Raw genomic sequence first — 27281 nt, 5'->3', positions numbered from 1 at the left:
GAGACACTGTTCTAAGTTAGAGGAGAAGAAAGAGATTTGACAGCTGAAGTCAGCAAGTAATTCTCGATCTTGCCCTAGATTTACGAAGGGCATTATTTGTTCCGATACTGGATATTGGAATAGGGTCTGAGGATTAAATAGTAAAGGTGTGTATCATTTGATAAGAGAACTATGGTAATGTAGGAGAGCGTCTTTGTTTGAGGACATATGCTCTCAAATAACGGGACATCACATCTGCAACTCACGGATGCTTCCAGAAAAGATGTAAGTGAATAAGTAGAAGTTGGTGTGAGGGGATACGACTGTAAGGTAAATGTGGTAATATTATGAGGTCAAGTTTCTGGGTGAAGGGTACAGGAGAGGTCTTTGTACTATACTTATAAGTTGAAATTAATTTAAAACTAAAAGGTTAAGGTAGAAACAGCCCAGGAGTCCAGAGACTGATTTGAACGGCATCCATGTTAGCCTTTCTCCTCACTTCTTAAGAAAACATTTGCTCTAAAGAATTTCTTTATTGGAGAACATTTATTTTACCTGCACCAACAAAACAGTACTGGTGATAGAGTCCTCTAGGATGGGGAAGAGTCCCATTTTATAGAATTAACGTAGGCCACTTGCTAACACATGTTTCTATCTAAAGGTGGACACTTTGTCACCAGATTCCGCTCTTCCCTCTCTTCCATGTCCAGATGAAAGCTTTGTCCTTCTGAGATTCTGAAATCTAGTTATCCCTGTGGGATGGCATTATGAATTGAATTGTGTCTCCCGAAAAAGACAGCTTCGAAGCCTAACCCCAGTCCAGGGAATGTGACCTTGTTTGGAAATAGGATCTTTAAAGATGTCATTAGTTAACATGAGGCTGAACTGGACCAGGGTGTCCTTATAAGGCAGGAAATTTGGGCAGAGTGGGACACAGTCAGAGACACCCTCCAAGAGGGAGGCAGAGACCGAGTCACGCCACGAGCCGTCACCCCCCACCAGCGCCCTGCAGACTGCCGAGGAAGCATGGCTCTGCTGACACCCCGACCCGCGCCCAGAGCCGTGGGACAACATGCTTCTGCTGTTTTAAGCTGCCCCGTTTGTGGTTCTTTGTTAACGGCGACCCCAGGAAGCTAAGACAGATGGTAAATGCAAGAAGGGCTTTTCAACGAGGTTCGCCCCATGACACATCTTGAAAACAATCATTTGGCACCTGTAAATAAAAGGAGACAAGGCTGCTCTCAGCCAGAGGTGGTCAGCCGAGGGCCTCGTCTGCCAGGCGTGTTGCTGAGATGGAGGTGTGGCCAGTCTGGAATCCATCCCTGCCCACCAAAGAGGACAAGCTCTGGCTGGGAAGCTCAGCCGTAAGGTACCACACATGCATAGCCATTACAGGAACCAGTTTGAGAACCAGTGCCCCACACACTTTGGAAAACGATGGAACTGTGTCCAGCTGCACTCAGAATTGAGCTGTGCTGGATCCTGGTCCTTTTATTCTCCAGCCCCACACCTTGCCAACAGTGACCTATCAGTGCAATTAATTTTATGGCTAAACCTGCCTTTGCATTGATCTCATTTCTTCCCCTGTATCAACCTTCCCCTTTTATTTCTTTGGAACTAAAACCAAGGCGAGCCTTAAACCACATCTGGCTCCTTGCTGTGGCCTGATTCTTGAGTCCATGTAGTCTCACAGAGCAGGCCTGGGTGCTGTAAAGGCGCAGGGGCTGCTGAACACACACACACAAGTCTCAGAATGGAAAAATTCAACCAGGGTGGCTGATTTACTCACTGCAAAAATGAATATGGTTTCTCACCAATGCTAGAAGGAGGTTAGAGTTGCAAAGATCATAGGAATTTGATGTTCTCTTCATTCCTAAAAAGGAGAAAACTAAAAAGACACACATTTAATCAAAACAAATGGTTCTGAAACCCTACTGCCCTACATCTGTCATGCTCAGGAGCACAGGATTATTATTTAAGGCAGGAAAAATCAGTAAGGAAGCTGGAATTAGGCTGATCTAATGGGGTTTAAGTGAACCCCCTCCTAACTCTTTGGGTGGTCAAATATAAATAGCACCCAGACAAATGTGCAGATACAGACTTGGGGACCACAGCCGAGGGGCAATGAAATAGAAAAAAACAAAAATAAAATCATAAAAGCACTAACTAGGACTACACTACAAACCTGTGACCCCACTTCAGAACTGGAAGGAAAGGTACATAGCTAAGAGATGCGGGGCCAGGTCTTATTAGAAATGAAGGGATTGCAGCCATTTGGTTCTTAAAAGGAAGGGAAAATTATGGTTTTAATAAAATTACAGGAAAAGGATTGAATCATAATAACTAGATAGTTTTTTTTAAAAAAAAGATATTGCCCTAATATTTTTTTTCATTTGTATTTTGTCCCATTAGGGCAATATCTTATCTTATTTGATTTGTTTTAATGAGTCTTAGCTAATTGGCCAGAAGATCCAGGAATTAGAAATGTAGATTAGCATTTTGGCCATGCACTTTGTCCTTAATTCAGTATTGGACAATTTCATCTCTCAATATACCCCATCTTCAAAACATATTTAATCTCCTTGATGCCAGGACTTCCTAGCCACGTGTTCTTGGGCAACAGCACAGACTTTCCATACACAGAGGCCTCCTCTGTATAAAATCAGTATAATAGCAATACCTAGATTCAAAGAAATAATGTCCATAGAAGATAAAGCAAAGGCCATTGGGCACATGAACATTAGTCATTAGGGAAATGTAAAGCAAAACCACACCGATGTGGAACTTCTCTTACGGGTTTTGTGTTATTTTTGTAATTGTCCTATAAGTCTGAAAATATTTCAAAATAAAAAGTTAAAAAAAAAAAACAACCCACAATGAGATACTGCTTCACACCCACGAGGACAGCTATATTCAGAAAGACAGAATGACAAGGGCTGGCGAGGATGTGGAGAAACTGGAGGCCTCATAGAATGCCAGGGTGGGGAGTGGAAAACGGTGCAGCCTCTTTGGAAAACAACATAGCAGGACTTTAAAATGTTAACCATAGGTACCATATGGCCCAGCAATTCCACGGATAGGTCACATGGAAACAGGCATCTACACAAAGATTTATGTGGGAGTGCTCATAGCAGTGTTGTTCATAATAGCCAAAAAGTAGAAACCAGACATATGTCCATCACCTGGTGAATGGATAAGCAAAATGTGGTAGAGCCGTAGAATGGATTCCTACCTGGCAAAGAAACATACAGAAAACCGTAACAATGAAGTGCAAAACAGACTACAATATGGATGAACCCCAAAAACATGACATAAATGAAAGAAGTTAGACATGATTCGATTGATATGAACTACCCAGAGAGAGAGAGTAGGGGCTAGAGGTGGAAATGGGAAGTGACTGTAAATGAGCATGAGGTTTCTTTTGAGATGAAAAAATGTGCTCAAATTGGATTATAGGAATGGTTGCACAACTCTAAATAAATGCGTAACTAAAAATCCTTGGGTTGTACACTTAAAACAGGTGAATTTTAAGGTACGCATATTATACCTCAATTTTGTGGTACACAAATGTCAAAGATAAACTGAGGCCAAGTTTATTTGGGCAACAAATGATTTGCAAATCCAGCAGCACCAACCCACAAGTGGTAAGGCGCTCCACCAAGCGGGTGCACAGGGGGAGTTTATATAGCATGTATGTTGAAACAAGTAAGGAAATGTTCTTTCCATTTTACATAAGGGGTCTTACAATGTGGGGGGCAGGTACACAGTGATTAGTATGGTATGCTCAGCCATTCTGATAATTTCTCTCTAGTAGTTTATTACCAGGCACTGCTTATCTGCAATTAGGGTACAGCCCATTGTTCCATTTTCTGGGTACAAGTCCCTGCAGGTCAATTGTTTGTCTTCTGGGAAATCCTTTCTTATTTGGGATTTTTCCCTCCTGACAACACCCAGTGCAGGGGGCCGTTTTATTTTACTTAACATAAATTATACCTCAATAAAGCTGTTCATTTAGAAAAAACAAAAGGCACTTAGTTCAGTGCCTGACATTGTTTAAGAACTCATTAAGTGATGATGATGATTTATATGCCCTCTCGATAGGCTTCGTAGTGCCTCAGGTTGGGGCCCAAAAGGCAGCTTTGTTATCTAATATAAGTTCTCTGTGTGACTTGCACAGTAGAAAACTTCTGGATCTGCACGAAAGCAAAACCCTGTTTATCTAACACTAGCAACATAAGATGCACTAAATTCAGTTTGAAACCAAGCAGAATGACAAACAAAGACTTCCAACCTCAAGGCCCGAGTGTCCCATCAGTACCCACAAGAAGCCCGAACAACAGACTGTGATTCTGGAAATAACCCTATCGGTGAGCAATAAACAAAGGACACCTGGACAGCAAAGAAGAAAAATTTGGCTCTGCCTGGAGAGGAGGAAGGAGAAGAGGGTCAAAAGATTCACAGAGCACAGGACAATCCTCAAGACAACTGAGCTTTTTTTCCTGGCAAAGAAGGACCTAGCGGGAAAACGCACCTAAAGACAGAGAGGTCTGTTTGGGAATAGTAATTACACAGAGGATTCAAGCCAGATCCAGATACCCCACATTTTCTGGACACTTTAAATCAAAGCCTCTCAGGGCCACAATCATTCTGGCAAATTCCCTGCAATCTGAATTTCATTTTCTAGGTCTGAACTAAAAGGTTCTTCAATCCCCAAAATGCCTAAAGGCAATAATTTATACCGACCCTAGCAATCAGATGACTGATGACTCCCACAGGGTCATGACGACTTTCCCCAGGGCTTTTGCTAATGGATTGATTATGAGCCGCAACGTACAGCTGCGCTTTGGAAACGTAGACCAGGGGGTAGGACTCCCACCCTTGCAGTTTGCTCATCATTTAATTGTAAAATAACAAACAACTTTTGGTAAGACTGAAAATATTTTCTCAGACAAGCAGACCCTCTTTTCTCTCCCGTTCGTCTACTCCTTCATTCCACATTATCCTGAAGCCCCACTAAAAGGCAAAAGTCTAGGTCCTGGTGATAATCATTCAGCTCACATTTGGGGGTGAGGAAGGACAGGGGAAAGGCGGCAGGGAGCCAAGAGCCACACAAATAATCAAGGTTCATTATCAACTGGATGGTGGGGCTAGTTCTGTGGGGAGGAAAGAAGCAGGGGATGTTTTAACTGGGTCTTGAGGAGAACAGTCTGGAATGAGTAGCAAAGAGTGTTCCAGGACAAGGATGAGCAAGCGCACGACCCAGCACAGAGTGGCAGAAGCTTGGCAGGGTGAGAAGCTTCTAACTAGTCATGGATTGCTACCTCCCAATAAGAGGAAAGAGAACCCTCTTAAGCGGACAGAGAAACCTTGCTAAGAAAAACTGCACCTTAGCTAATCTCTGCTAACCACATACCTGGTTTCTAGCATAAAATTTATACCTCATGTCCTCAACACCAAATGTTCCCTTTTTGGGGTCACACGCAGAAGTCTTGGCAGTCCATCTAAGAAGTCCATCTGTATTCCCTCTCTTGTAACATTTAACTAGTACCTGTAATGGACCAGGTCCAATTCACGTATTCTCAACGCCCCCAGCAGTCCTACAAGGGAGAGATTTTTATGCCTGGTATATAGAAGAAGTGAGGCATCTTGCCCAAAATCACACAGAGTAGGTGGCAGAGGCAGGCTTTAGATCCAAGTCTGCACCTAAATCCCTCCTGATTCCCAGCCACCCTGGGCCTCCACCGATGAGACAGATCCTCAGGTCATTTATTCAACTATCTACAGTTAGTTTAAGTCGAAAATGCATTCAAATTGATCACAACTGGGTCTTTTGGAGGAACCCAACTTTATTAGTGTTTTTTCTTCAATCTACTTTTAGCTTCTTCCGTATATGTGGTGAGCTATTTTTTTGGTTTTAGAAAAGGAATTGCTTCTGGGATGATGGAAAGTTTTAGTAATGGATGATAATGATAGTAGCACAATATTGTGAATGGAATTATATATTTGAATGTGGCTAAAAGAGGAAATTTTAGGTTGTATATATGTTACTGGAATAAGATTGAAAATAAAAAACAGGACTGTACAACTCAGTGAATCCTAATGTAAACCACGGACTAGAGCAAACAGTACAATTATAAAATGTTTTTTCACCAGTTCTAACAAATGTACCCATCACACATGCAAGATGTTCATAATGTAGTGGTATTTGGGAAGTCTGAATTTTACGCATGATTTTTATGTAAAATTACAACTTCTCAAATTAAAAGTTTTCTTAAAAAATTGGTTAAAATGGAAAATTTATGTGGCCTATATATTACCACAATAAAAAAGAAATGCTGAAACAAACAAATAAAAAACAGCAAGTCCCCAGTTATTTCTCAGAGGTCCCAAAGATGGCATAATTCACTAAGCAATAGTGTTCTTATATACCATTATGCAAAACATTTTTGATGATCATATACATGGATACATAAAATGAATATAAATCAATAAACTATATATTAGGGTGATTTCTGGTTTCAGGAAATTATAACCTTTGAACAAACTCAATAAAATGTCAAAATCTTCTAGTAGTCCTTGGTGCTGCTAGTCATTTTAGCACTTTCAGCAACTAAGTGTTTTTCTGAATTTCTAGATATCCCAAGTCCTATCAGGATTTAACTCCAAGGCAACAGCTATGCATTTTCTTCTGGAGAGTAAAGAACCAGGAAAGAATAGTCCAACTTAGATGGGGAAGGAGAAAGAAGAAAGCAAGGATGGGGCATGAGCCCTAGAATGCCCACACAACAAACCCAGTGACCAGAAAAGGAGAGAAGACAAAGGTAAGGCAAAGATAAAATCCCTCTAGCTTAAAAGTTCTTCCTCCCATTTCTTCTAAAGAAGCAAGCAAGTAATACTGCCATTTCCTTGATAATTTACCTACATAAAAGCTTCAACCTCAGACCATTTGCCACTGTCCCAAGTGACTGTGTTAACATGACAAGAACTTACTGGAGGCCCAACTCACCGTTTTCCTTTCATGCTGACTTGACAAAAATCAGTATTCCTGGCAGATATGGCAATAGAGATTATTCGAGCTAATAACAAAACTTATCCTAAACGTTTCCTCCCCTACGAGTTTGTCCATACCCTCCAGTAGATCTCAGTACCACCGTGAGCCTGACATGTTCGGGAAAACAAAATTCGCTCTGGATGTAGTGAGATCCCTGCCAAATCAGTGGGGCCACAAGAATGAGCTCCCAAGGCCATCTTAATCAACCCAGTCCTGCTCTGCCCTGCCTCCTGCATCACACCTCTCAAGAACTCATCACCTGGCCCCTGGCGTTCCACTCCACCTTCTTTCGGGACTGAAGGGCTGAGCCAGTCTCAAATAGTGACTAAGAATCCAGCCCACATGGACTCTACAGCAAAGGGAAATGCACGGAGCCTCTCATGTCAGGGGCACAGGGGTAGATGCCAGCCACAGAGTTCAGCACAGACCTGGTTCAGGCAGGGAGGGGGGATGGGGCAAAAGCCAGGAAGCAGGTGAGCCTGCCCTCTAGGCCCACAATCTCCAATTTAACTCCTTTCTCGATCCCTTCCATTTCTGGCACCTTGCCTTTCCTTCTTCCTCCTGTCTCCAACAAGATCTGCTCTTTTGAGAGAAGGATCTTCTCTCATTCCTTTGGATTTCAATGCGAGTGTGAGATCAGCTCCCAGGGGAGTCACGTTAGCCCTGCTCCTCTGTGGCAAGGGAGGCAGAAATCATCGGTCAATTTGGAAATCTTTAAATCCAAGGGATACGTGACGAATGAAACAAAGCCGCCGAGTGCTTTTGTTTCACAGGCAGAACCAACTGGTGCAGACGATCATCCATGTCTGACTTAGACGACAAACTCAAAGGCTGCCATGTTGTTGCAGTCTGGACTAGGCAGGAGAGAGGGGAGAAGATGGGGGGAGAGAGGGAGGGAGGGCAGGAAGCCCTGATTTCACAACAGACACTGAAGTTGATTGCACACCTCCAAGGTCAGGAGTGAAGCCCCTTTCTGCAGCACTTTGCTCTTGCAAGGAGACTTGCTGGGGCCACACGTGGAGGCTCATCTTCTAAGAAGCCTCCACAGGACCTAGCATGTCCACAGCCACCTTTCAGGGACTTCTTTTTTTTTTTTAATTGATTTTGTAAAAATATTACATTAAAAAAAAAATATGAGGTCCCATTCAACCCCACCACCTGACCCCACCACTCCCCTCCCAGCAACATTCACTCCCATCATCATGACACATCCATTGCATTTGGTAAGTACATTGCTGGGCATCTCTGCACCTCATGGTCAATGGTCCACATCATGGCCCATATTCTCCCCCATTCCATCCAGTGGGCCCTGGGAGGATTTACAATGTCCAGTGATTGCCCCTGAAGCACCATCCAGGGCAACTCCAAGTCCCAAAGGCGCCTCCACATCTCATCTCTTCCTGCCATTCCCCATACCCATCAGCCACCATGTCCATTTTTCCCACTCCAATGCCACCTTTTCTCTGTGGACTTTGGATTGGTTGTGTCCGTTGCACCTCTATGTCAAGAGGAGGCTCAGATTCCACATGGATATTGGATGCAATCCTCCCGCTTTCAGTTGTAGGCACTCTAGGCTCATGGTGTGGTGGTTGTCCTTCTTCAACTCCATCTTAGCTGAGTGAGGTGAGTCCAATAAATCCGATTGTAGGAGCTGGAGTCTGTTGAGGCTCAGGGCCTGGCTATCATATTGTCAGTCCAGAGATTCAAATCCCCTAAATATATCTTAAACCCTAACACCAACTACAATTCCAGTAAAGTAGCATGAAAGTCTTATGAAAAGAGATCCCATCTGAGTCCAGTTTCATCACACAGAAACACCAGCTCCAAAGAAGGGCCATCTGACATGGCAGTGAACCCCATCTGCCATGACCATAGAACCCATGGGTCTCTTTAGCCCTCCAAGGAACCAATACCTGGGGATTGTATCTACTTTATCTGTCTCTTAGACTCTGCTCAGTTGTGCATAAGGGCAATCCTTCTGACAGCCTCCAGACTCTTTTTTAGAGACTCGTAGCCATATAAACTCATTTCTCCTTTCCTTTTCCCCCTTACATTAGGTCAAACAGCATTTTAAAGTCACGTTATTATATGTAGACAGGGATATTCTGCTGATCCGCATCGAACCTTCAATTCAAGGTCATTTTCCAGTTGCATCATCAGTTGGTAGTTGATAGTGGTCCCTCAGTGCCAGGGAGGCTCATCCCCGGGTGTCATGTCCCATGCTGGGGAGAATGCACTGCATCTACATGCTGAGTTTGGCTTCGAGACTGGCCACATTTGAGTAACATGAAGGCTGTCAGGAGGAAATTCCCAGGCACAGTGCTGCTCTAGGCCTTGTTCTTATTTCAGGCATATAGGCTCACAAGCATAGTCATTAGTATCAGGGGCTCACTGTTGGACCCTCATTCCTTCCCGGTCCTTGCCGCTGCACCTGGGGGACTGCCGCTGCTCCCCTAGGAACCACGACAGAGCACCCCCTGCCAGGAACCCAGTACCCCCCCAGCTGTAGTTTTTAATTGTTGCCACTATGAGTATATCCAAACATTACCATGCACCCTGGACATATGCCCTGTATAGCTCCCTGTCAGCCATATATCACCTGTCAATAGTATCCTATACCAGTATTCCTCCGCTGCCATTGTTGAACCACTCTGTGATCCAGAACTTCCTGAAAATTGAAGCCCAATATAATGTCAGGATCCCTTACTAGCAAAATGGCATATAGCGATGGGTTTAAAGGTTAGATATTGAATACGTGTTGACTTGGAAAAATTCTACATCCTATCTTTTTCTTTTTTTTTTTTCCCTAATTATTGAACTTCTCTTCACAAGAGCCCTAGACCACAGCAATTCATATATACAATATACAGCACTCCCACACATCCACCACAAAACCTTTTCCCTTCCACAGCGATACTCTTACAACCTATTCACATCATATTTACTTAAAGTGATGTACAGAGTCTGGGACAATAGCTGTCAAACAAGGTGACATCTGTGTTTACATTGGGGTTTATACTTTAGGATATACAGTTTTCTAAATTGTTAGTTAACCTATGTTTTACATTATGGTTTACATTATCAGTCTGTCGTCCGCTATATGTTTATGGTGTAATATTACATGTTTTATATCCATCCTTGTGTACTCTCGTGAAACTCCTCTCTTACCCCACATTTACCTTGGTTCCACACATTTAACATCCATTTTCCCATCCCCTTGGGGCCCACAGTGACAGCCAACCTCCGTTTCCCGAGGAGCCACGTCCAGAGATACTTGCAACAGTGTTCAGGGCCTAATTGCTCAACTGCCCCAATGCCCTGGGAGCCACCCTCTCGAGAGAGAGATACAGTTCCCTCTATTTGATGGCTTTAGTCCTCCTTTTAGGGACTTCTTATGCCCAGCTAGCCATGTTTGTTTGTTTGTCTTCCCCAAACCACATGACCCTGCCACCCTGGCCACAGCCAACCGGGACATCTCAGGGCCTTCTGTGAAGAGCAGCTGTCTACGGAGAGGGTAGCAGCAGCCTGAGTGATGACGTGAAATGCAAACAGGGATACTCGTACAGCGGCTACGGGACCCAAAACAAGACTCTTTAGGGGGAATTTGAGACACGGAGAGGGTGGTACTCAGCAGGCCAGGCAGCCTGAGACAATGTGGAAAGTAGATGCCACACGGCGGGGGGACTCCATAAGCAAGTGGAAGTTCTGAAGAAGAGGCGAGAGTTTCCGATCAGGGAACGGAAGCAGGTCAAGCCAAACAGGCAGAGGTGAAGCCTCTGTGCTGCTAGGGCAGCCATTATACCCAAAGCATCAGCAACACGTGGCCCATCTGGTCTCCCCATTGCAGGGGCCACCAGCCGTGCGTCACTCCTGAGCACTTAAAATGTTGCTAGTGCCACAAGTTTCAATGAGATTTTGGATATTTTGTGTTAAATAAAATGCATTATTCAAATTAATTTCATCTGTTGCCTTTTATTTTATTACAATTTTTTATGTGGCTACTAGGAAGATCTAAAATTATATATGGGGAAGCAGATTTGGCTCAATGATAAGAGTGTCTGCCTACTATATGGGAGGTCCAGTGTTCAAACCCCGGGCCTCCTGACCCATGTAGTGAGCTGGCCCATGCACAGTGCTGATGTGCACAAGGAGTGCTGTGCCACGCAGGGCTGCCCCTTGCATAGGGGAACCCCATGCACAAGGAGTACACCCCCGCAAGGAGAGCCGCCCCGCACAAAAAAAGTGCAGCCTGCCCATGAGTGGTGCTGCACACAAGGAGAGCTGATGCAGCAGGATGACCCAACAAAAAGAAACACAGATTCCCAGTGCTGCTGACAAGAATACAAGCGGACACAGAAGAACACACAGTGAATGGGCACAGAGAGCAGACAATGGGGGGGTAGGGGGAAGGGGAGAGAAATAAATCTTTAAAAATAAATTAATAAAATTACATATGTGGCTCACATAATTCTATTGGACAGTGTTGATCTACCTCCCTATGAGGTCAGTTTTTCGGGCTTTTTCCCTGGTTCTATTACTTTGAGAATCCATAATCATAAGTCCTCATGATGCCAGTCAACTGGGACAATCTTTTTTTTTTAAATGAGATAACAGGAATTTAACCTAGGACGTCATACACAGGAAGCAGGCACTCAACCAATGAGCTACATCTGTTCCCCGTGAGAGTTAGCTTGTTTGGTTGTTTGTTTTTATGAGGTACCAGGGATTGACCCCAGGACCTCCTACAAGGGAAGCAGGCAGTCAACCACTGAGCTACATCCACTCCCCAATGAAAGTTGTTTCATTTTTTCATTTGTTTTGTTTTATTTTTAGGAGATACCAGCGATTGAACCCGGGACCTTGTACCTGGGAAGCAGGAGCTCAACCACTTGAGCTACATCTGCTCTCTGCGACCATCTTAAAATGCCCAAGAGAAACCTAAGCCAACTAGAAGGGCCCCTAGGACAGAACTGGCCTAGATTGCCACATAACAGGAGTAGCAGTTTGAAAAGGTGGCCACCCAAGTGTTTCACTCCCTTATCTCCTCATGAACAAACCCTACACTCAGGACAGCCCCAGGTCCAGCAAGCGGTGGCTGGACTAGTGAGGAGTCCCCAGCCCCTAGCAAGGATGCCCCATGCCACGCAGTGAACATCCACACACAATACAGAAACTATGTCAGGGGCTCATAGTATTGGAAATGTATCAATTCAGCACAATTGTTTTCTATTGAATTGTTGACTGTTACTACTAACTGGCAGTATAAAAATCCAAGTGCCAATAGGTAAAAACCAAGTTGAGGAATCAGGGTGTTATGCTCAAGCTTCTCTTTAATAAACTATTAGAAGTAAATTATTATTTAGAATCAAGGACTCCCAGCATGGGAAGAGACTTCAGAGGTCACCTGGCCAAACCTTGAGAGAAGACTCTCTTTTGCAGTATTTCTCTAGACCCTGCTTCCACTTATCCCTTATCTAGTCCCAGATGGATAAATTCTCATATCTCCCACCCAAGGACCCTAGATCCTTCTACCCACAGAGTTGGTCCAATTTCCCTTTCATGTGAAAATCTTTTCATTATGTGAAGACAGTGATCCCTCCTCAAACTCTTTTCCAGATTAACTATCCCTTTTCTTTGTGGTTTTTTTAGCCTACTTGACTGCTCTCTTTGGGATCCACATTGTCAATGTCTTCCCTTAAAGTCTGGCACCCAGGCCTCAATAGCCTGGTTCACACCTGATCTTGGCAAAACATACTCGAGGGGTGGGGCTTTTACTCCACAATTCTATTCAACAGCTGTGTATGGAAAAGCCTTGCCCATCTGACTTTCTTTTTTTCTTTTTTTTTTCTTAAAGATTTATTTCTTATTTCTCTCCTCTTCCCCACACTCCCCACCACCAGTTGTTTGCTCTCTGTGTCCGTGTATACTCAGCATGTCAGCGGCACTGGGAATCTGTGTCTCTTCTTGTTGCATCATCTTGCTGCGTCAGCTCTCCATGTGTGCGGCCCCACTCGTGGGCAGGCTGCACTTTCTTTCGCTCTGGGTGGCTCTCCTTACGGGGCGCACTCCTTGCGTGTGGGGCTCCCCTACGCGGGGGACTCCCCTGCATGTGAGGGCACTCCTTGCGCACATCAGCACTGCACGTGGGCCAGCTCCACACGGCTCAAGGAGGCCCTGGGTTTGAACCCTGGACCTCCCATGTGGTAGGTGGATGCTCTATCAAGTGAACCACATCCGTTTTTCCCATCTGACTTTCTTGAGTCCTACTTTTATTGTTACAACTTTATCCCTTCTGGCTCTGGGAAAGTCACAGATTTAAAAAACATTCTAAGTCTTAAATGTTCATATACCAACATTTAAAACAAGCATCTGCAATGATTCACAACACTGGCTGTCCATAAGAAGCATCTGGAGGCTGTACAAAGATGGATGGCTTGTCCAACCTAGAGAGTCAGAACCTCTGGGGAATGGGCCTGGCACTGGGTAATTTAAAGAGCTCCAAGTGATTGAAATATTCCTTCAGGTTTGACCCACTAATCTAAAGAAACCACAAACCGGATGCTCATATTAATCCAAATTATTCCCTGCCCCTCCCCGACTGTGAACCTGAATTTTTATTTTAATTTAACCTAGCAGAACTAAACAGGTTCAGAGTAAACAATTTGGAGATTACTCAAATCATTTGGAACTTTACAAATGTAAAGGTGGAGTTAATTTATTAACAACCAAGACCTAACTGAAAATCAGTATGAGAAGAACATCAGGCTTAGGAGACTAGTTTATAATTGGCTCATTCACTTATCAGCTGCATGGTTTGGGCAAATCATTTAACCACTTTGAAGCATAGTTTCCTCACCTATAAAACCAAGGCACTGGACTAGAATTCCCTGAGATGATCTAAATTTCTGATTCAGTTCCAGGAAAGAACTTGCAAATAAAAAACATAAAAAGGGAAGCGGACTTGGCCCAGTGGTTAGGGCATCCGTCTACCACATGGGAGGTCCGCGGTTCAAACCCCGGGCCTCCTTGACCTGTGTGGAGCTGGCCCACGCGCAGTGCTGATGCGCACAAGGAGTGCTGTGCCACGCAGGGGTGTCCCCATGTAGGGGAGCCCCATGCACAAGGAGTGCGCCCCGTAAGGAGAGCCGCCCAGCGTGAAAGAAAGTGCAGCCTGCCCAGGAATGGCGCCGCACACACAGAGAGCTGACACAACAAGATGATGCAACAAAAAGAAACACAGATTCCCGTGCCACTGACAACAACAGAAGCAGACAAAGAAGACGCAGCAAATAGACACAGAGAACAGACAACTAGGGCGGGGTAAGGGGAGAGAAATAAATAAATAAATAAATCTTAAAAAAAAAAAACATGTAAAAAGTTGCATCCTGCTCCCATTTTGAAAGGATAGGACTTTAGCTATGGGAACTTCAACTGGAGCAAAAAATACTATAATAATATTCCAATTCCCACTCAAATTTAATTTAAAATATTTATTCCCAATTTTAAACATCACCACAGTTAAGGGTAAAATACGTTTAATTTTTCATTTGCACACCCAGTAGTTCCTCACACTCTTGTTAAGTCTCTAGGCTGCAGTATATAAGGAGAATGGGTCTATTAGTCCAGAAAGACAGCTTGGTATATCAGCAAAATCAGGTCAGAGGGGAGTGGGTGTAGCTCAGGAGTGTATGAGGTCCAGGGTTCAATCCCTGGTACCTCCTTTGAAAGAAAAAAAAACTCAGGTCAGGGAAGCAGACTCGGCCCAATCGATAGGGCGTCCGTCTACCACATTGAAGGTCTGCGGTTTAAACCCCGGGCCTCCTTGACTGTGGGGAACTGGCCCATGCGCAGTGCTGATGTGCGCAAGAAGTGCCGTGCTACGCAGGGGTGTCCCCCCGTGTAGGGAAGCCCCCCACACAAGGGGTGTCCCCCATGTAGGGGAGCCCCACGTGCAAGGAGTGCGCCCTGCAAGGAGAGCCATCCTGTGCAAAAAAAAGTGCAGCCTTCCCAAGAATGGTGCCGCACACACAGAGAGCTGACACAACACGATGACACAACTAAAAGAAACACAGATTCCCGTTGCCACTGATAAGGATAGACGTGGTCACAGAAGAACACACAGTGAATGGACACAGAGAGCAGACAACTGGGGGCGTTGGAGGAGAAGGGGAGAGAAATAAATAAAAAATAAATAAATCTTATATTAAAAAAATCAGGTCAGACAGCTGAGCTCAAATCCCAGCCCTACTAATCACCAAGCCTCAATTTCCTCATCTGTTAAATGGATATGAGTTGTATCATCCACCTCAAAGAGCTACTAACCATTTTTTTTTAATTGGGCATCTGAAACTCTTAAGAACTCTAACATTTGAAAATGTTATTTAAAAATTTTTTTTTGCTATTTTCCACTCAGCAGTTTTTCAGTATTGACCACCCATGTTCATTCATAAAAACGAAACACAACAGACATACATACCAGGAATCCTATTGAGTGTCACCCAGAAATGTTCGTCGGGGCTATAGGTGTCCTTGGACCAAGAGAGTAAGTCAAGTGCATGCCGATCTTGGAGGACAAAATTAGCAAATTCCCTGGTGAGGGCCACGTAGGCCGTGCCAAAGTAAACCGTCATGTTGTGAGGAGCGGGGCTTTTTCGTTTTTTTGTTTTAATCACGTGGGAATTTTTCTTGTTCAAGGATTCCCTGTGGACATACTTAGTCCTTCCAATTATGTGATTGGGGGGCAGCACCCCTGGAGTTATGTTTTTCCCTTTGAACCCTTTCAGGTACTGAATTATTTCCTTGTTGGTTTTCAGGGGGAAGTCTTGCCCACAGGTGTTGATCACGTACTTCCAGGGGACCTCGGAGGCCACGAGGTCTCGGAGGCAGTTCAGGTCAGCCTGGAGCCTGGAAATCCCTGCGTAGACCACGGGCTCCATCTTGGAAGCCAGAAAAGCGTTGGGGAAGCAGCTGAGTAACTGCCTCACCGCGTCTTTAAACGTCTCGGCCGCTTTCTGGTCCACGTGAAGGCAGTAGACATTTTGGGGCATGTAAATCGCCCTGAAGAGCCTCTCGAAAGTTGCAAAGTCTTTGTGTACGGTCACTGTGTAAGCTAAAGGGAAGCCGGCTTCTTCTTCGGAGAGAGTTTCTGTTATGTAGTGGCTTTGAATCATGTACTCAGAGCAGGTCGAGGCATTGCGAGTAGTTTTCAGTGAATTTTCTGTTAGGTAAAAAGCCTTGCCCTTAAAAATCTGATGGCAGACTTCTCCTAAGAGCGAAGTGTTGGACAGGGCTGACTTCAGAAAACGCTTATTCTCTTGCACCTTGTTATTGTAAACAAACATGAAGATCAGGGCAGTAATCAAAGACGTGGTAAAAACACAGCGCTTCCAAGATCTCATCATTCAGAAAACCAGGAAGTGAGTAACACGTCTCTTGAAATAGGACCGCAGTGTAGCTATATTTAACTTACTTTTCCTCTAGAAGTCATAACCGCCCGCTGGATGTCCTTCCAGGTTAATCCCACTTGTCCTGCTTCTTTCTTCCTGGCCTCTTTAATGACCTCTGTGATGCATTGCCACCTCTCTGTGACACGTTTCTGAAGCAGCTGCTTTGGGAGGGCTTGGCTTAACTTAGCCTCCGGCTAAACTGTCATCTGTGACGCCACCAAAACAAACTGCCTCCGGGGGCTTCTGATTCTCAGGTGTCCACACATCCCCGCAGGGAAGTGGCTTTCGGCTGAGCTGACGGAGGGGCCAGTCACTGCCTTCAGCTCCAACGCCAGCCTCTTCTCCCCACCCAGAGGGCTGCTGACCCTGTCAGTTCCTCAGCTTCCTGTTAATCTTTGCGTTCAACTGGCGGAGCGTGTTTGCTTAGCGCACTGCCAAGTTAGCAGCTTCAGTTCTAAGCCTGTGAACACTGCCTAGAGAGACATTCTGTCAATAAATATTCAGGGCTTAATAACAAATCGCTTAACCCTGTTTTTACACACACCTCTCCACACTGGCTGCAAGCATGGCAAGCTGATTGGCTGTTGAGCCAAATCCTTTCCAGGGCTTATTTTCTCTGCTGCTAGGTAAAGTCCTGGAAAAAGGCACATTACAAGCTTACCTCACCACCTAACTTACTTCCCAAAGTGACTAGGGGACGACGAAGAAAAAAGGCTAACTTCCTTTAAGACGAAACGAAAACAAAAACAAAAACAGCCGATCGTCACCCGAAAGAGGCTAAAGGCAGAATAAGTGACTGATAAATTTATTTCACCGAGGCTAAAGAAGGATGGGGGTGGGACAGCTTGATGGCCAGAAAGGGGGATTGGAGATGCCATCTGAGTTTTGCATGTTCCCAGAATTTAAAGAGAGAGGTTCTTAGATTCAGATTTATAAGCCCTGTAAATGGAATCTCATTTCCCTAATTTGTGAAAAAGGAGAATTACATCACCTTCATAGGTCACTCGTGAGAATAAATCAAGGTAATAAATCAGGCATAAAGATTTCATCACCAGGCACTGAGAGAGCCTGGGTAAAACCGTCAGAGAAAGTAAGAAGGCGGTTTACACACACCCACACACATTCACACACCCACACTCTAAGAAAATGACACAATTACCACCTCTCCTTTGAAATCTTCTTGGGAAGTAGAATTCATTACTCCTTCCTCTGTAAGCCCATTTCGAGGAGCCCATACATCTAGAGCGGCATTTAGCGGTTTAGTATTATTTGGCAATTGGCACAGAGGATTCCTGCGCTCACTTGCTCTTCATCTTCTACCCCCCCAGACCTGTTCACGCATGGTCAGCAATCGAACATGCTGGAGGTTTCAGTTCCCAGTTTCCCTGGCCACACTAGATTAGAGTCTAGGTAATAAGGATTTGTAAGAGATGTATAATTATTTCTGTGAATGTGGGTATCGTCAATGTACCTTTTTTCCCTGAAACACTTTCTCAATTATAAAGACGACAGGTCTAAGTTGTTTGTCATTACAAGGTTTTCACTTTTCCATACTCTCATTTAAATCTTGCCCATAGACAGACGTGTCCTGATTTGATCAAGAACACAGAGAAAATGCAATTTTGCATCCTGCTTGTTGCACTTAATACTCTGCCATAATATTTCCAGATTGCTACTTGGTCTTCACTGGACACTGTCTTCACAACCATTATTTTAGAACACACCAGAGCTATTATTTTCCAGTTAAAAGCTAATGCCTTAAAATGATTGCTGGGTGTTCACATATACCAGGAACACCAGAAATGATGATGAGAGGGAAGCGGATTAAGCGCAACTGATAGATTGTCTGCCTACCACATGGGAGGTCCAGGGTTCAAACCCAGGACCTCCTGACCCATGTGGTGAACTGGCCCACGCGCAGTGCTGCCACAGCAAGGAGTGCCATGCCACGCAGGGGTGTCCCCTGCATAGGGGAGCCCCAGGCGCAAGGAGTGCTCCCTGCAAAGAGAGCCGCCCCAAGCAAAAATAGTGCAGCCTGCCCAGGAGTGGCGCCATATACACAGAGAGCTGACGCAGCAAGATGATGCAACAGGTGGCGGACTTGGCCCAGTGGTTAGGGCATCTGTCTACCACATGGGAGGTCCGTGGTCCAAACCCCGGGCCTCCTTGACCCGTGTGAAGCTGGCCCATGTGCAGTGCTGATGCGTGCAAGGAGTGCCCTGCCACGCAGGGGTGTCCCCTGCGTAGGGGAGCCCCATGCGCAAGGAGTGCACCCCGTAAGGAGAGCCGCCCAGTGTGAAAGAAAGTGCAGCCTGCCCAGGAATGGCACCACCCACACGGAGAGCTGACGCTACAAGATGACGCAACGAAAAGAAACACAGATTCCCATGCCACTGACAACAACAGAAGTGGACAAAGAAGAAGACACAAAGCAAATAGACACAGTGAACAGACAACCAGGGTGGGGGGGAGGGGAGAGAAATAAATAAATCTTTAAAAAAAAAAAGATGACGCAACAAAAAGAGACAGATTCCCGGTGCCACCAAGAAGAATTCAAGTAGACACAGAAGAACATGCAGCGAACCGACACAGAGAGCAGACAACTGGGAGTAGGGGAAAGGAAGAGAACTAAAATTAAAAAATAAGTCTTTAAAAAAAGAAAAAAAGAAATGATGATGAGAAAGTACCAGGGAAATTCTCCACAGTTAGCTGAATCCGTCTTCAAAGGTGTTAAGAAAGATTCTACAGTGTGATTCAGATGCGTACACTCCTGTCTACATGGCCTGAAGTAGAGTTCAACCAACCCAAATATCTATTTGCATAAACAACTTTCATGTGTCTATCTAGATTTCTCTTGAACAAATTGCTTCCTCAATACAGTAGTCATACAAGAGCAGTCTTTTTGGAGGTGATGACTAAAATCTAATTTTTTATTTTTAGCATCCCTCTAGTTAGGCTTCCTTTGCCCACAACAAATGAAACTCATTATAAGGACAATTAAAGGAAGAAGTGAGTATCATGCTTCTGCTCCAGATAGTTCCAGATGATCATATCAGTTCTTTATTTTGTTTTTTGGGTTTTGTTGTTTCTTGGGTTTTGTTTTTGTTTTTTTTTTTTTGATATTTTGTGTTTTATGTTTTTTAGTGTTTTTTTTTCTTTCCATCGATTCATTCTTGTCACAGTTCTTTCCCTTTAGCCATTTCAAGCATAAAAGTGTCTGTAATCATTTGCCCACTTTTCTCTGAATTTACAGCTCACTGAACTTAAGGTTACTGGGTGATGAGCTTTTGCATTTAGAACTTTGCTCTAGTGAAGTTCTTAATGGTACCTCCCCTGAAATGCTGTGAAGTTCCTTGGATCTTGAGCTCTGGAAACATTCGCAATACTTTGAAAGAGTGCCTTTAATAATGCTAGACATTTTAAAAAGGAGTCTGGGGGGTGAGGTGGAAATAGCTAATTCTCCTGACCTTTCGCTTTCCCCTACACCCTTTTGTAAGCTATCGCTGATTATTCTTCCAAGTTCTGGACTCCACGCTCTGTATTCTGTCATTTGTGCTAAATTTGGTAGTTAGGGATGGGGAAGTAACAGAGCAACCAAGGAAAGAAGTTCTGCATTCCAGCTTGAACACTCAATCAAAATTAATACCCCAAATTCTAAGTGTGCGGCAGTGGTGGGGTAGGAGACAGAGTTCTAAAGAATTTGGGAACCAGAATAGACTTGCGGCTTCATCACTCAACAGATGGAAGGGCTTGTATTCAGGACTCTTCCCGAGTTCAACCTCTAACTGTTTATTTCTACATAACTTAAATCCTTATAAAGGCTCACTCCGGATATATATTTTTGTTACACTAAAATGACTGCATTAACGATTTAATCTAAACAACTCACTGTAGAAAGTCTTTCTTTATCCATGGGCCCATATAATGCCCAAAGGGCTTTTCACGTATTTATTTTATCATGACAGCATCTCCGTATCAAAAACAGGAACCAGGGAAGCTGAATGGAAACTTCCTCAGTGTCTAGGAAAGCCTGGTGAGATGAGATCTCAAAGAAAGAGGAGCCTGGATTAAATTGGTTTTCTAGTCTGAAGGACTGTACCTGACATTCTGTCCTTCACTGCTCTGCTTCTCTGTCTCTCCCTCCTCTTCCTTTCTCTATTTATGTATTTGTTTCTGTTAAATTCAGTACCCCAATCTTACTCTCAGTGTTTCTACACTACCACAGGAAATGGCCTGAAATAACAGGGTTTATTACAAACACACAGTGAGTTATGTGTCAGCAAATCTCCAGTGGGATTAAATCCACTCTCAGAATCGGAGCCCCTGGACCAAGTCATATGACCTCACAGCCTCACTGTGGCTTTCCTTTCGGGTGAACTTGAAAGTATAGCTTACTGGATCACACGGGAACGGGGTCCTGAGGTCTCCGTTTCAGAGTTTCCTTTCTAGCCCAGTACCCCACGCCTCTGAGTTTCGGTTTTTCAACTGGAAAAACAAAAGCACCCCAATTTCCCAGGGGTGCTGGGAGGATTCTCAAGGTCACTTACATAAAGCATCTAACCCAGTGCCGGCGAGAGACTTCTGGGCTAATTTCAGAGCTGGAGGGAAAGCCACAGGAAAGACAAGGCACAGGGGAAGGAGCAAGAGTTGCAATCATTTAACATAAAATAACTGAAAACAGGAAAATAGAGAAACGCAAGCTCGGTCAGGTGACAAGTGCAATGTTAAGAGCCCTGCCCTGAAGGTGCTTTGCAGCTGCTTTTGCAAAGGAAAAGCTACTTGGCCCTTCGAAGGCTTTATTATTATTTTTTTAATTAAGTTTTTTTTTAATTTCTTTATTCATTTTTAAAAAATATTACATTCAAAAAATATGAGGTCCCATTCAACCCCACTGCCCCCACCCCACCACTCCCCCCACAGCAACACTCTCTCCCATCATCATGCCATAGCCATTGCATTTGGTAAGTACATCTCTGGGCATTGCTGCACCTCATGGTCAATGGTCCACACCATAGCCCAGACTCTCTCACGTTCCATCCAGTGGGCCCTGGGGGGATCTACAGTGTCCCGTAATTGTCCGTGAAGCACCATCCAGGACAACTCCACGTCCCGAAAACGCCTCCACATCTCATCTCTTCCTCCCATTCCCCACACCCAGCAGCCCCCATGGCTACCGTTCCCACACCAATGCCACATTTTCTCTGTGGACCTTGGATTGGTTGTGTCCATTGCACATCTATGTCAAGAGGAGGCTTAGATTCCACATGGATACTGGATGCAATCCTCCTGCTTTCAGTTGTAGGCACTCTAGGCTCCATGGTTTGGTGGTTGACATTCTTCAACTCCATGTTAGCTGAGTGGGGTAAGTCCAATAAATCAGAGTGTAGGAGTTGAAGTCTGTTGAGGCTCAGGGCCTGGCTATATCATATTGTCAGTCCAGAGATTCAAATCCCCTAGATATATCTTAAACCCCAGCACCAACTACAATTCCAGTAAAGTAGCATGAAAGTCTTGTGAAAAGAGATCCCATCTGTGTCCAGCTCCATCACACAGAAACACCAGCTCCAAAGAAAGGCCAACTGACATGGCAGTGAACCCCATCTGCCATGACCATAGAACCTGTGGGTCTCTGTAGTCCTCAAAAGAACCAATACCTGGGGTTGTATCTACTTTATCTGTCGAAGGCTTTAAATGCCAAATGCAGCAGAGGAAGGAGTCTGAGCCCATCAACCTCAGGGCATGTCAACAGCCCAACTTTTCTCCACTCCATCTTCAAGTTTGAGTTTGGGCAAGATTTCAGAGGTTAGGAGAAGGTAAAACCAGTTTCATTTTCCCCCACCTTTTTAGACTTCTACTCTTTCCCTCCTCCATTCTATTCCTCCTGAAATTCCTTATTTGAATTTTTAAAAAGATTTATTTTATTCATTTCTCTCTCCTTCCCCTACCCCCACCCCCGGCCCTGCCCCAGTTGTCTGTTCTCTGTGTCCATTTGCTGCGTGTTCTTCTTTTTGTCCGCTTCTGTCATTGTCAGCGGCACGGGAATCTGTATTTCTTTTTGTTGCATTATCTTGTTGAGTCAGCTCCCCATGTGTGTGGCGCCACTCCTGGGCAGGCTGCACTTTCTTTCGCACTGGGTAGCTCTCCTTGTGCGTGGGGCTCCCCTACGTGGGGACATCGCTGTGTGGCAGGGCACTCCTTGCGCGCATCAGCGCTACGTGCGGACCAGCGCCACACGGGTCAGGGAGGCCCAGGGTTTGAATCGTGGACCTCCCAAGTGGTAGGCAGATGCCCTATCCATTGGGTCAGGTCCACTTCCCCCTTATTTGATTTTGAAGTTAAAGGACCTAGAGGGCAGTGTTCCTGCTATGAGAGAAACTTCTGAAAAAACCGAGCCTCCCGTCTTCCAATTGCAATAAGCTGCCTAAGCAGAACAGTGAGCAATGAAATGGGGTGCCCTGTGGGGCCCCAGACCCGGAGTTAGTCTCCCCAAGGACCACTGCCTGCAAACCAGTGATTGGTGTCTATTCTCTATTGCGGGGGTTGCTAACCTTTTTTGTTCCACTGACCCCTTTGCCAGTCAAATGAAGACCACGGACCCCTTACTAAGTCCACGCTATACTGTGTATTATTTAATAAATATATCACACCCGCACCAACACATTCCCACAAGAACAATGCTTTGATTTGTTTTTAATTTAAATTCAAGCTCATCAACCCCTTGTTAAGAACCCCTGCTCTATTGACTATTCCACCACCAAGTGGGAGAAAAAGACTCTCTTTACAGGAGACTACTACCAAAGGCCCAAACTGAAAAATAAGAAAAACATGGGCTTGCTCTAACACTGCAGGAGACTGATGGGACTTTTGAAAAAAGTGGCATATTGACTGTAAGATTCACGTCGAGGTCAAGTTTTTGGAATTTGATAGTTGTCTTTAATGTGATTACATAAGTGAATATTCTTGTTCATAGGAAATGGACATGGCAGCGTCCAAGGAGAATGATATATACAACCTACTCTCAAATGTTTAGGAACTAGATCACCATAGATGGGCAGACTGACAGAAAGGCATGGCAAATGTGGCAAAATGGTAAAACTTGGTACATCTGGGTATCTGGGTATGAGGGGGGAGGTGTATTTTGGAGTTCTCTGTAGGGATTTTGTAATTTTGCAATCATCCGGTAAGCTTAAAATTATTTCCAAGTTTAAAAAGTTTAATAAAACAAAAAAAACCAAAAAAGTAGCTTTGAGTTTTGATTTACTTAGCGTATCTGTCTTTAATTTCGGAAGATTGGTTTTTGCGGCATTGCAACAAAAAATTTTTATTACTTACTTTTCCAGGTGATCATTTTCAGCTTTACCAACTATCGAATGAAGTTCTTACTTCACAGAAATATTGGCGGAGTGACTAAAAATGCATTTTAAATGTCAGACCTTGACAAGTACATTTCCCATTGCCTGAAGAGAACTTGGGGGCCATAATGGAAGCCATCCCATTAGAAATGAAAATTACCCCTTTTCAGTAAAAAAGTCAGAAGTTGAAACTAGCACATATGGATACTAATGACTCAACAAAATGAAAGAAAAATCCTAGTTCCCAGTAGGAGCACCACACAATGAAACAACTTGCACACATGTGTTATCCTTTCAAAAAGTTCTTCAGATAGAAGTTTCATGTGCAAGGACCACATGATTCATTCACCAAATATTGTGTGTGTGTGTGTGTGTGTGTGTACTTAACTCAGGCACTGTACTAGGTTCCGGGAGTCTAAAATATAAGTGGAGCCCAAATGCATACGTGTCTGTTGAATCTTAAAGTGCTTTCAGGGATTGAAGAGAAGTAATGTTAGGTGGAGACAATTCCCCTGCCCTTTGCTTCCCCAGTAGTTCCCCAGCAACTTGGCTTCCACCTATCTTTCTTGGTTCTCAGGAAGATAAAGTTGCCAGGAAGCAAAGGGGCCTCTTTTTGATAAAGGCAGTTTAACCTTTGATATAAGTAGAATAAAAAAAGAGGAGTGTGGAAGTACAAAGGTCTGTTTGCTCCTTATAGTCCCACCCCCAAAGGCCCTACCTGCCCTTAAGAGGCCCAGAGGTGAGGGTGCACATCTGGAGGGAGCCCTACCTAGGGTCGACTGCTGAGGTTAAGGTAGTGCAGGTGCAGCCCTATACAGGTTTTCCCCCTCCCTACAGGATCCTGGAGGGCTTGGGGCTGATGCTTCCAGCTCCAGAAGTGTGTTATAAGCAGAAGCTACCTGGAGAGACAGCTCCCTGGATATATAAATAATTGCATCTCCCACGAAGACACTTCAGTAAAGGGCATATGATCATTAATTACTCTCTGGTATTTTCCTGGGACTCCCCTCCGATGTCCCCAGTCCACGGCCGTTTTAATCAGAGAAACTTTTCCAATTCCCTTCACGGACCCCTCGTGCATTAAGGTGCCTCCTTTTTGAAATTTAGTTTCGGGTAAGAAAACTTCTCGCCCCAGACTCGTGGCTATTTCTTAACAGGTTTAGTCTGTTCCCTCTCCATCGGAGAGGGGAAATCACACAGGGGGCAGTAGCATCGAGCGGGAAGTGAGGCGTGAGGAGGCCAGGACCCAGGCTCCGTGGTGTCCCTAAGGAATCGCACAGCTCGAGCGGGTCACTTCTCTCAGAACTGCAGATTCTGCCACGGCTAGATAAACGGGAGGGGCTCAGGGCTCCTCACCCTCCCGGAAATGAATTACGGCTCAGGTTCCAGGGAACAGGCTCAGGGCAGCCATGCATCTGTTCCCATGCATCTAGTCATGTCCCTCTTCCCAGAAACGGTGTGAAGCAGCTTAGGAAATGCAAAAAACGCAACGGCTTTCAAGACCAGTTGCAGAAAGAGAAGGAAGAACAAATCAACAATTTTTAGTCTCCAAAATACATGCGGGTACATAAGGACATAGGTGAGTACCTATGTGTATCCACACGTAAATGTCACAGGACTTCATGGGCACACCATAGAATGGAAATCAAGAGCCACGTACCTGGAATCCTATTTAGCGTCACCCAGAAATGTTCATCAGGAGAGTAGGTGTCCTTGGACCACTCAAGCAAATCAATGGCCCTTCGGTCTTGAAGGACAAAATTCACAAATTCCCTTGTGAGGGCAACATAGGCAGAACCAAAGTAAATGGTGAGATCATGGGGAGGAGGACTTTTTCTCATCCATGTATATAGCATGAAGGAAAACAGATGGTATCTCTGTTCCCAGTACACGTATTTCGTCCTTCTGATAATATGCGGAGGGGGCAGCACCCCTGGAGTTATGTTTTTCCCTTTGAACCCTTTCAGGTACTGAATTATTTCCTTGTTGGTTTTCAGGGGGAAGTCTTGCCCACAGGTGTTGATCACATACTTCCAGGGAACCTTGGAGGCCACGAGGTCTCGGAGGCAGTTCAGGTCAGCCTGGAGCCTGGAAATCCCTGCGTAGACCACAGACTCCCTCTTGGAGGCCATGATGGCGTTTGAGAAGCAACTCAGTAGTTTTCTCACTGCATCTGTGAACGCAGCTGTGGCCTTCTCATCCAGGTGAACGCAGTAGACATTTTGGGGCATGTAGATAGCTCTGAAGAGCCTCTCGAAAGTTGCAAAGTCTTTGTGGATGACCAGGATATATGCCAGAGGGAACTCAGTTTCTTCTTTGGACAGAGGTTCCATGATATAGTGATTCTGGATCATGTATTGTTGGCAAGTTACATCTCCAAATGATGTCTTTGGCCTATTCTCATCCAAGAAAAATTTCTTCCCTGTCACAAGCCTATCACAGACTTCGGCGAGGACTGAAGTGTTTGAGATATTCCCTACGCTCAGGTATTTTTGTGGGACTAAATTGTTGGTATAGTGGAAAAGAAGAGTTATAGACAGGACCATGAGCCCTATAACAAATCCAAACATCTTCAGCCTCATTGTGACCATCATCTCTTCTTTGTGTGTCTCTCGCTTGACTTCACCAGAGCTGAAGTTTGGGAAATTGGCTCTAACTTCTTACTTGCAGCAAGGATGGAGATGTTGCCACTCCCTTTAGGGAAGCGGAATCAACCATAAGCCTGCAGTCCTTCCCTTACACCGAAGGGATCGAGTGGATGGAGAACGTGAGCCACCGAGGCAAGTGGGTCAACCAAGTAAGAGCCAAGCACAGTCAGGCGGCTTCATCTAGGTCACCCCACAGAGAAGACCCTGCAAAACTGGCCATGGCTGCCAACTCAGGGATGGTCTTTCTATTTGGGTAAGGGTAGAAGCATTGTCAGTCTTGCCGCCACCTCACCCGGAATGGGCCACCATCACAATCATTGGCATCACCCTTGCCCACAAGGTGATATGTCCTCAACTTCCGAGTCCCAGTTGTCCTGAAGCAGATTGTGATTTACCTTGACAACTCCCAGAGTTTCTCAACAGCAGTGTTTGTACCTAAAAATAAAAATCAAGAAGTCACAGAACTTCAGAGCTGCAGGGAATCTTACAGATTATTCAGATGAACTTTTTCATTGGCAATTGGAGAACACTAAAAACGATTTATAACTAATATTCTACCAGATATATTTGCCTCCATTTTCTCACTGACATCCCTGTGAGATAAGCATCGACATTATATTCATTTTATACAAGAGGAAATTGAAGCCCAAAGGTACTCTGACTTGCCTGATATCGAATAAGGAATTAATCAGAGCACCACGTCTCAAGACTAGCCCTTCTGACTCCACTGGCCTTCCACCTGGGATTTTCTCTCCACAAAACTTTTCTTGATGCATTCTCACCCATTCTTGAGGTTTGGTGTGCT

At 44.7% G+C, this 27281-nt stretch overlaps 1 protein-coding gene across 6 annotated transcripts in view; it reads right to left on the bottom strand.

Annotated features, from left to right (window-relative positions):
• GCNT2 (glucosaminyl (N-acetyl) transferase 2 (I blood group)) overlaps positions 1 to 27281 on the bottom strand; it is a 252516-nt gene that overhangs the window by 139306 nt on the left and 85929 nt on the right. For 3 of the 6 annotated variants that reach the window (XM_071210963.1, XM_071210967.1, XM_058285213.2), the window contains exon 3: positions 25489 to 26911. In XM_071210963.1, the coding sequence (XP_071067064.1) occupies positions 25489 to 26422 (934 nt within the window). In that variant the 5' untranslated portion in view covers positions 26423 to 26911. Of the gene's footprint in view, positions 1 to 15506; positions 16995 to 25488; positions 26912 to 27281 lie in introns of those variants that run through there. The other 3 variants (XM_071210965.1, XM_058285216.2, XM_058285214.2) reach the window with 3 other exon arrangements.

Source organism: Dasypus novemcinctus, chromosome 22, assembly GCF_030445035.2.
Source record: "Dasypus novemcinctus isolate mDasNov1 chromosome 22, mDasNov1.1.hap2, whole genome shotgun sequence".
In the NCBI taxonomy this organism is placed as follows: Eukaryota; Metazoa; Chordata; class Mammalia; order Cingulata; family Dasypodidae; genus Dasypus; species Dasypus novemcinctus.
This window is presented reverse-complemented; position numbering and strand designations above follow the sequence as displayed.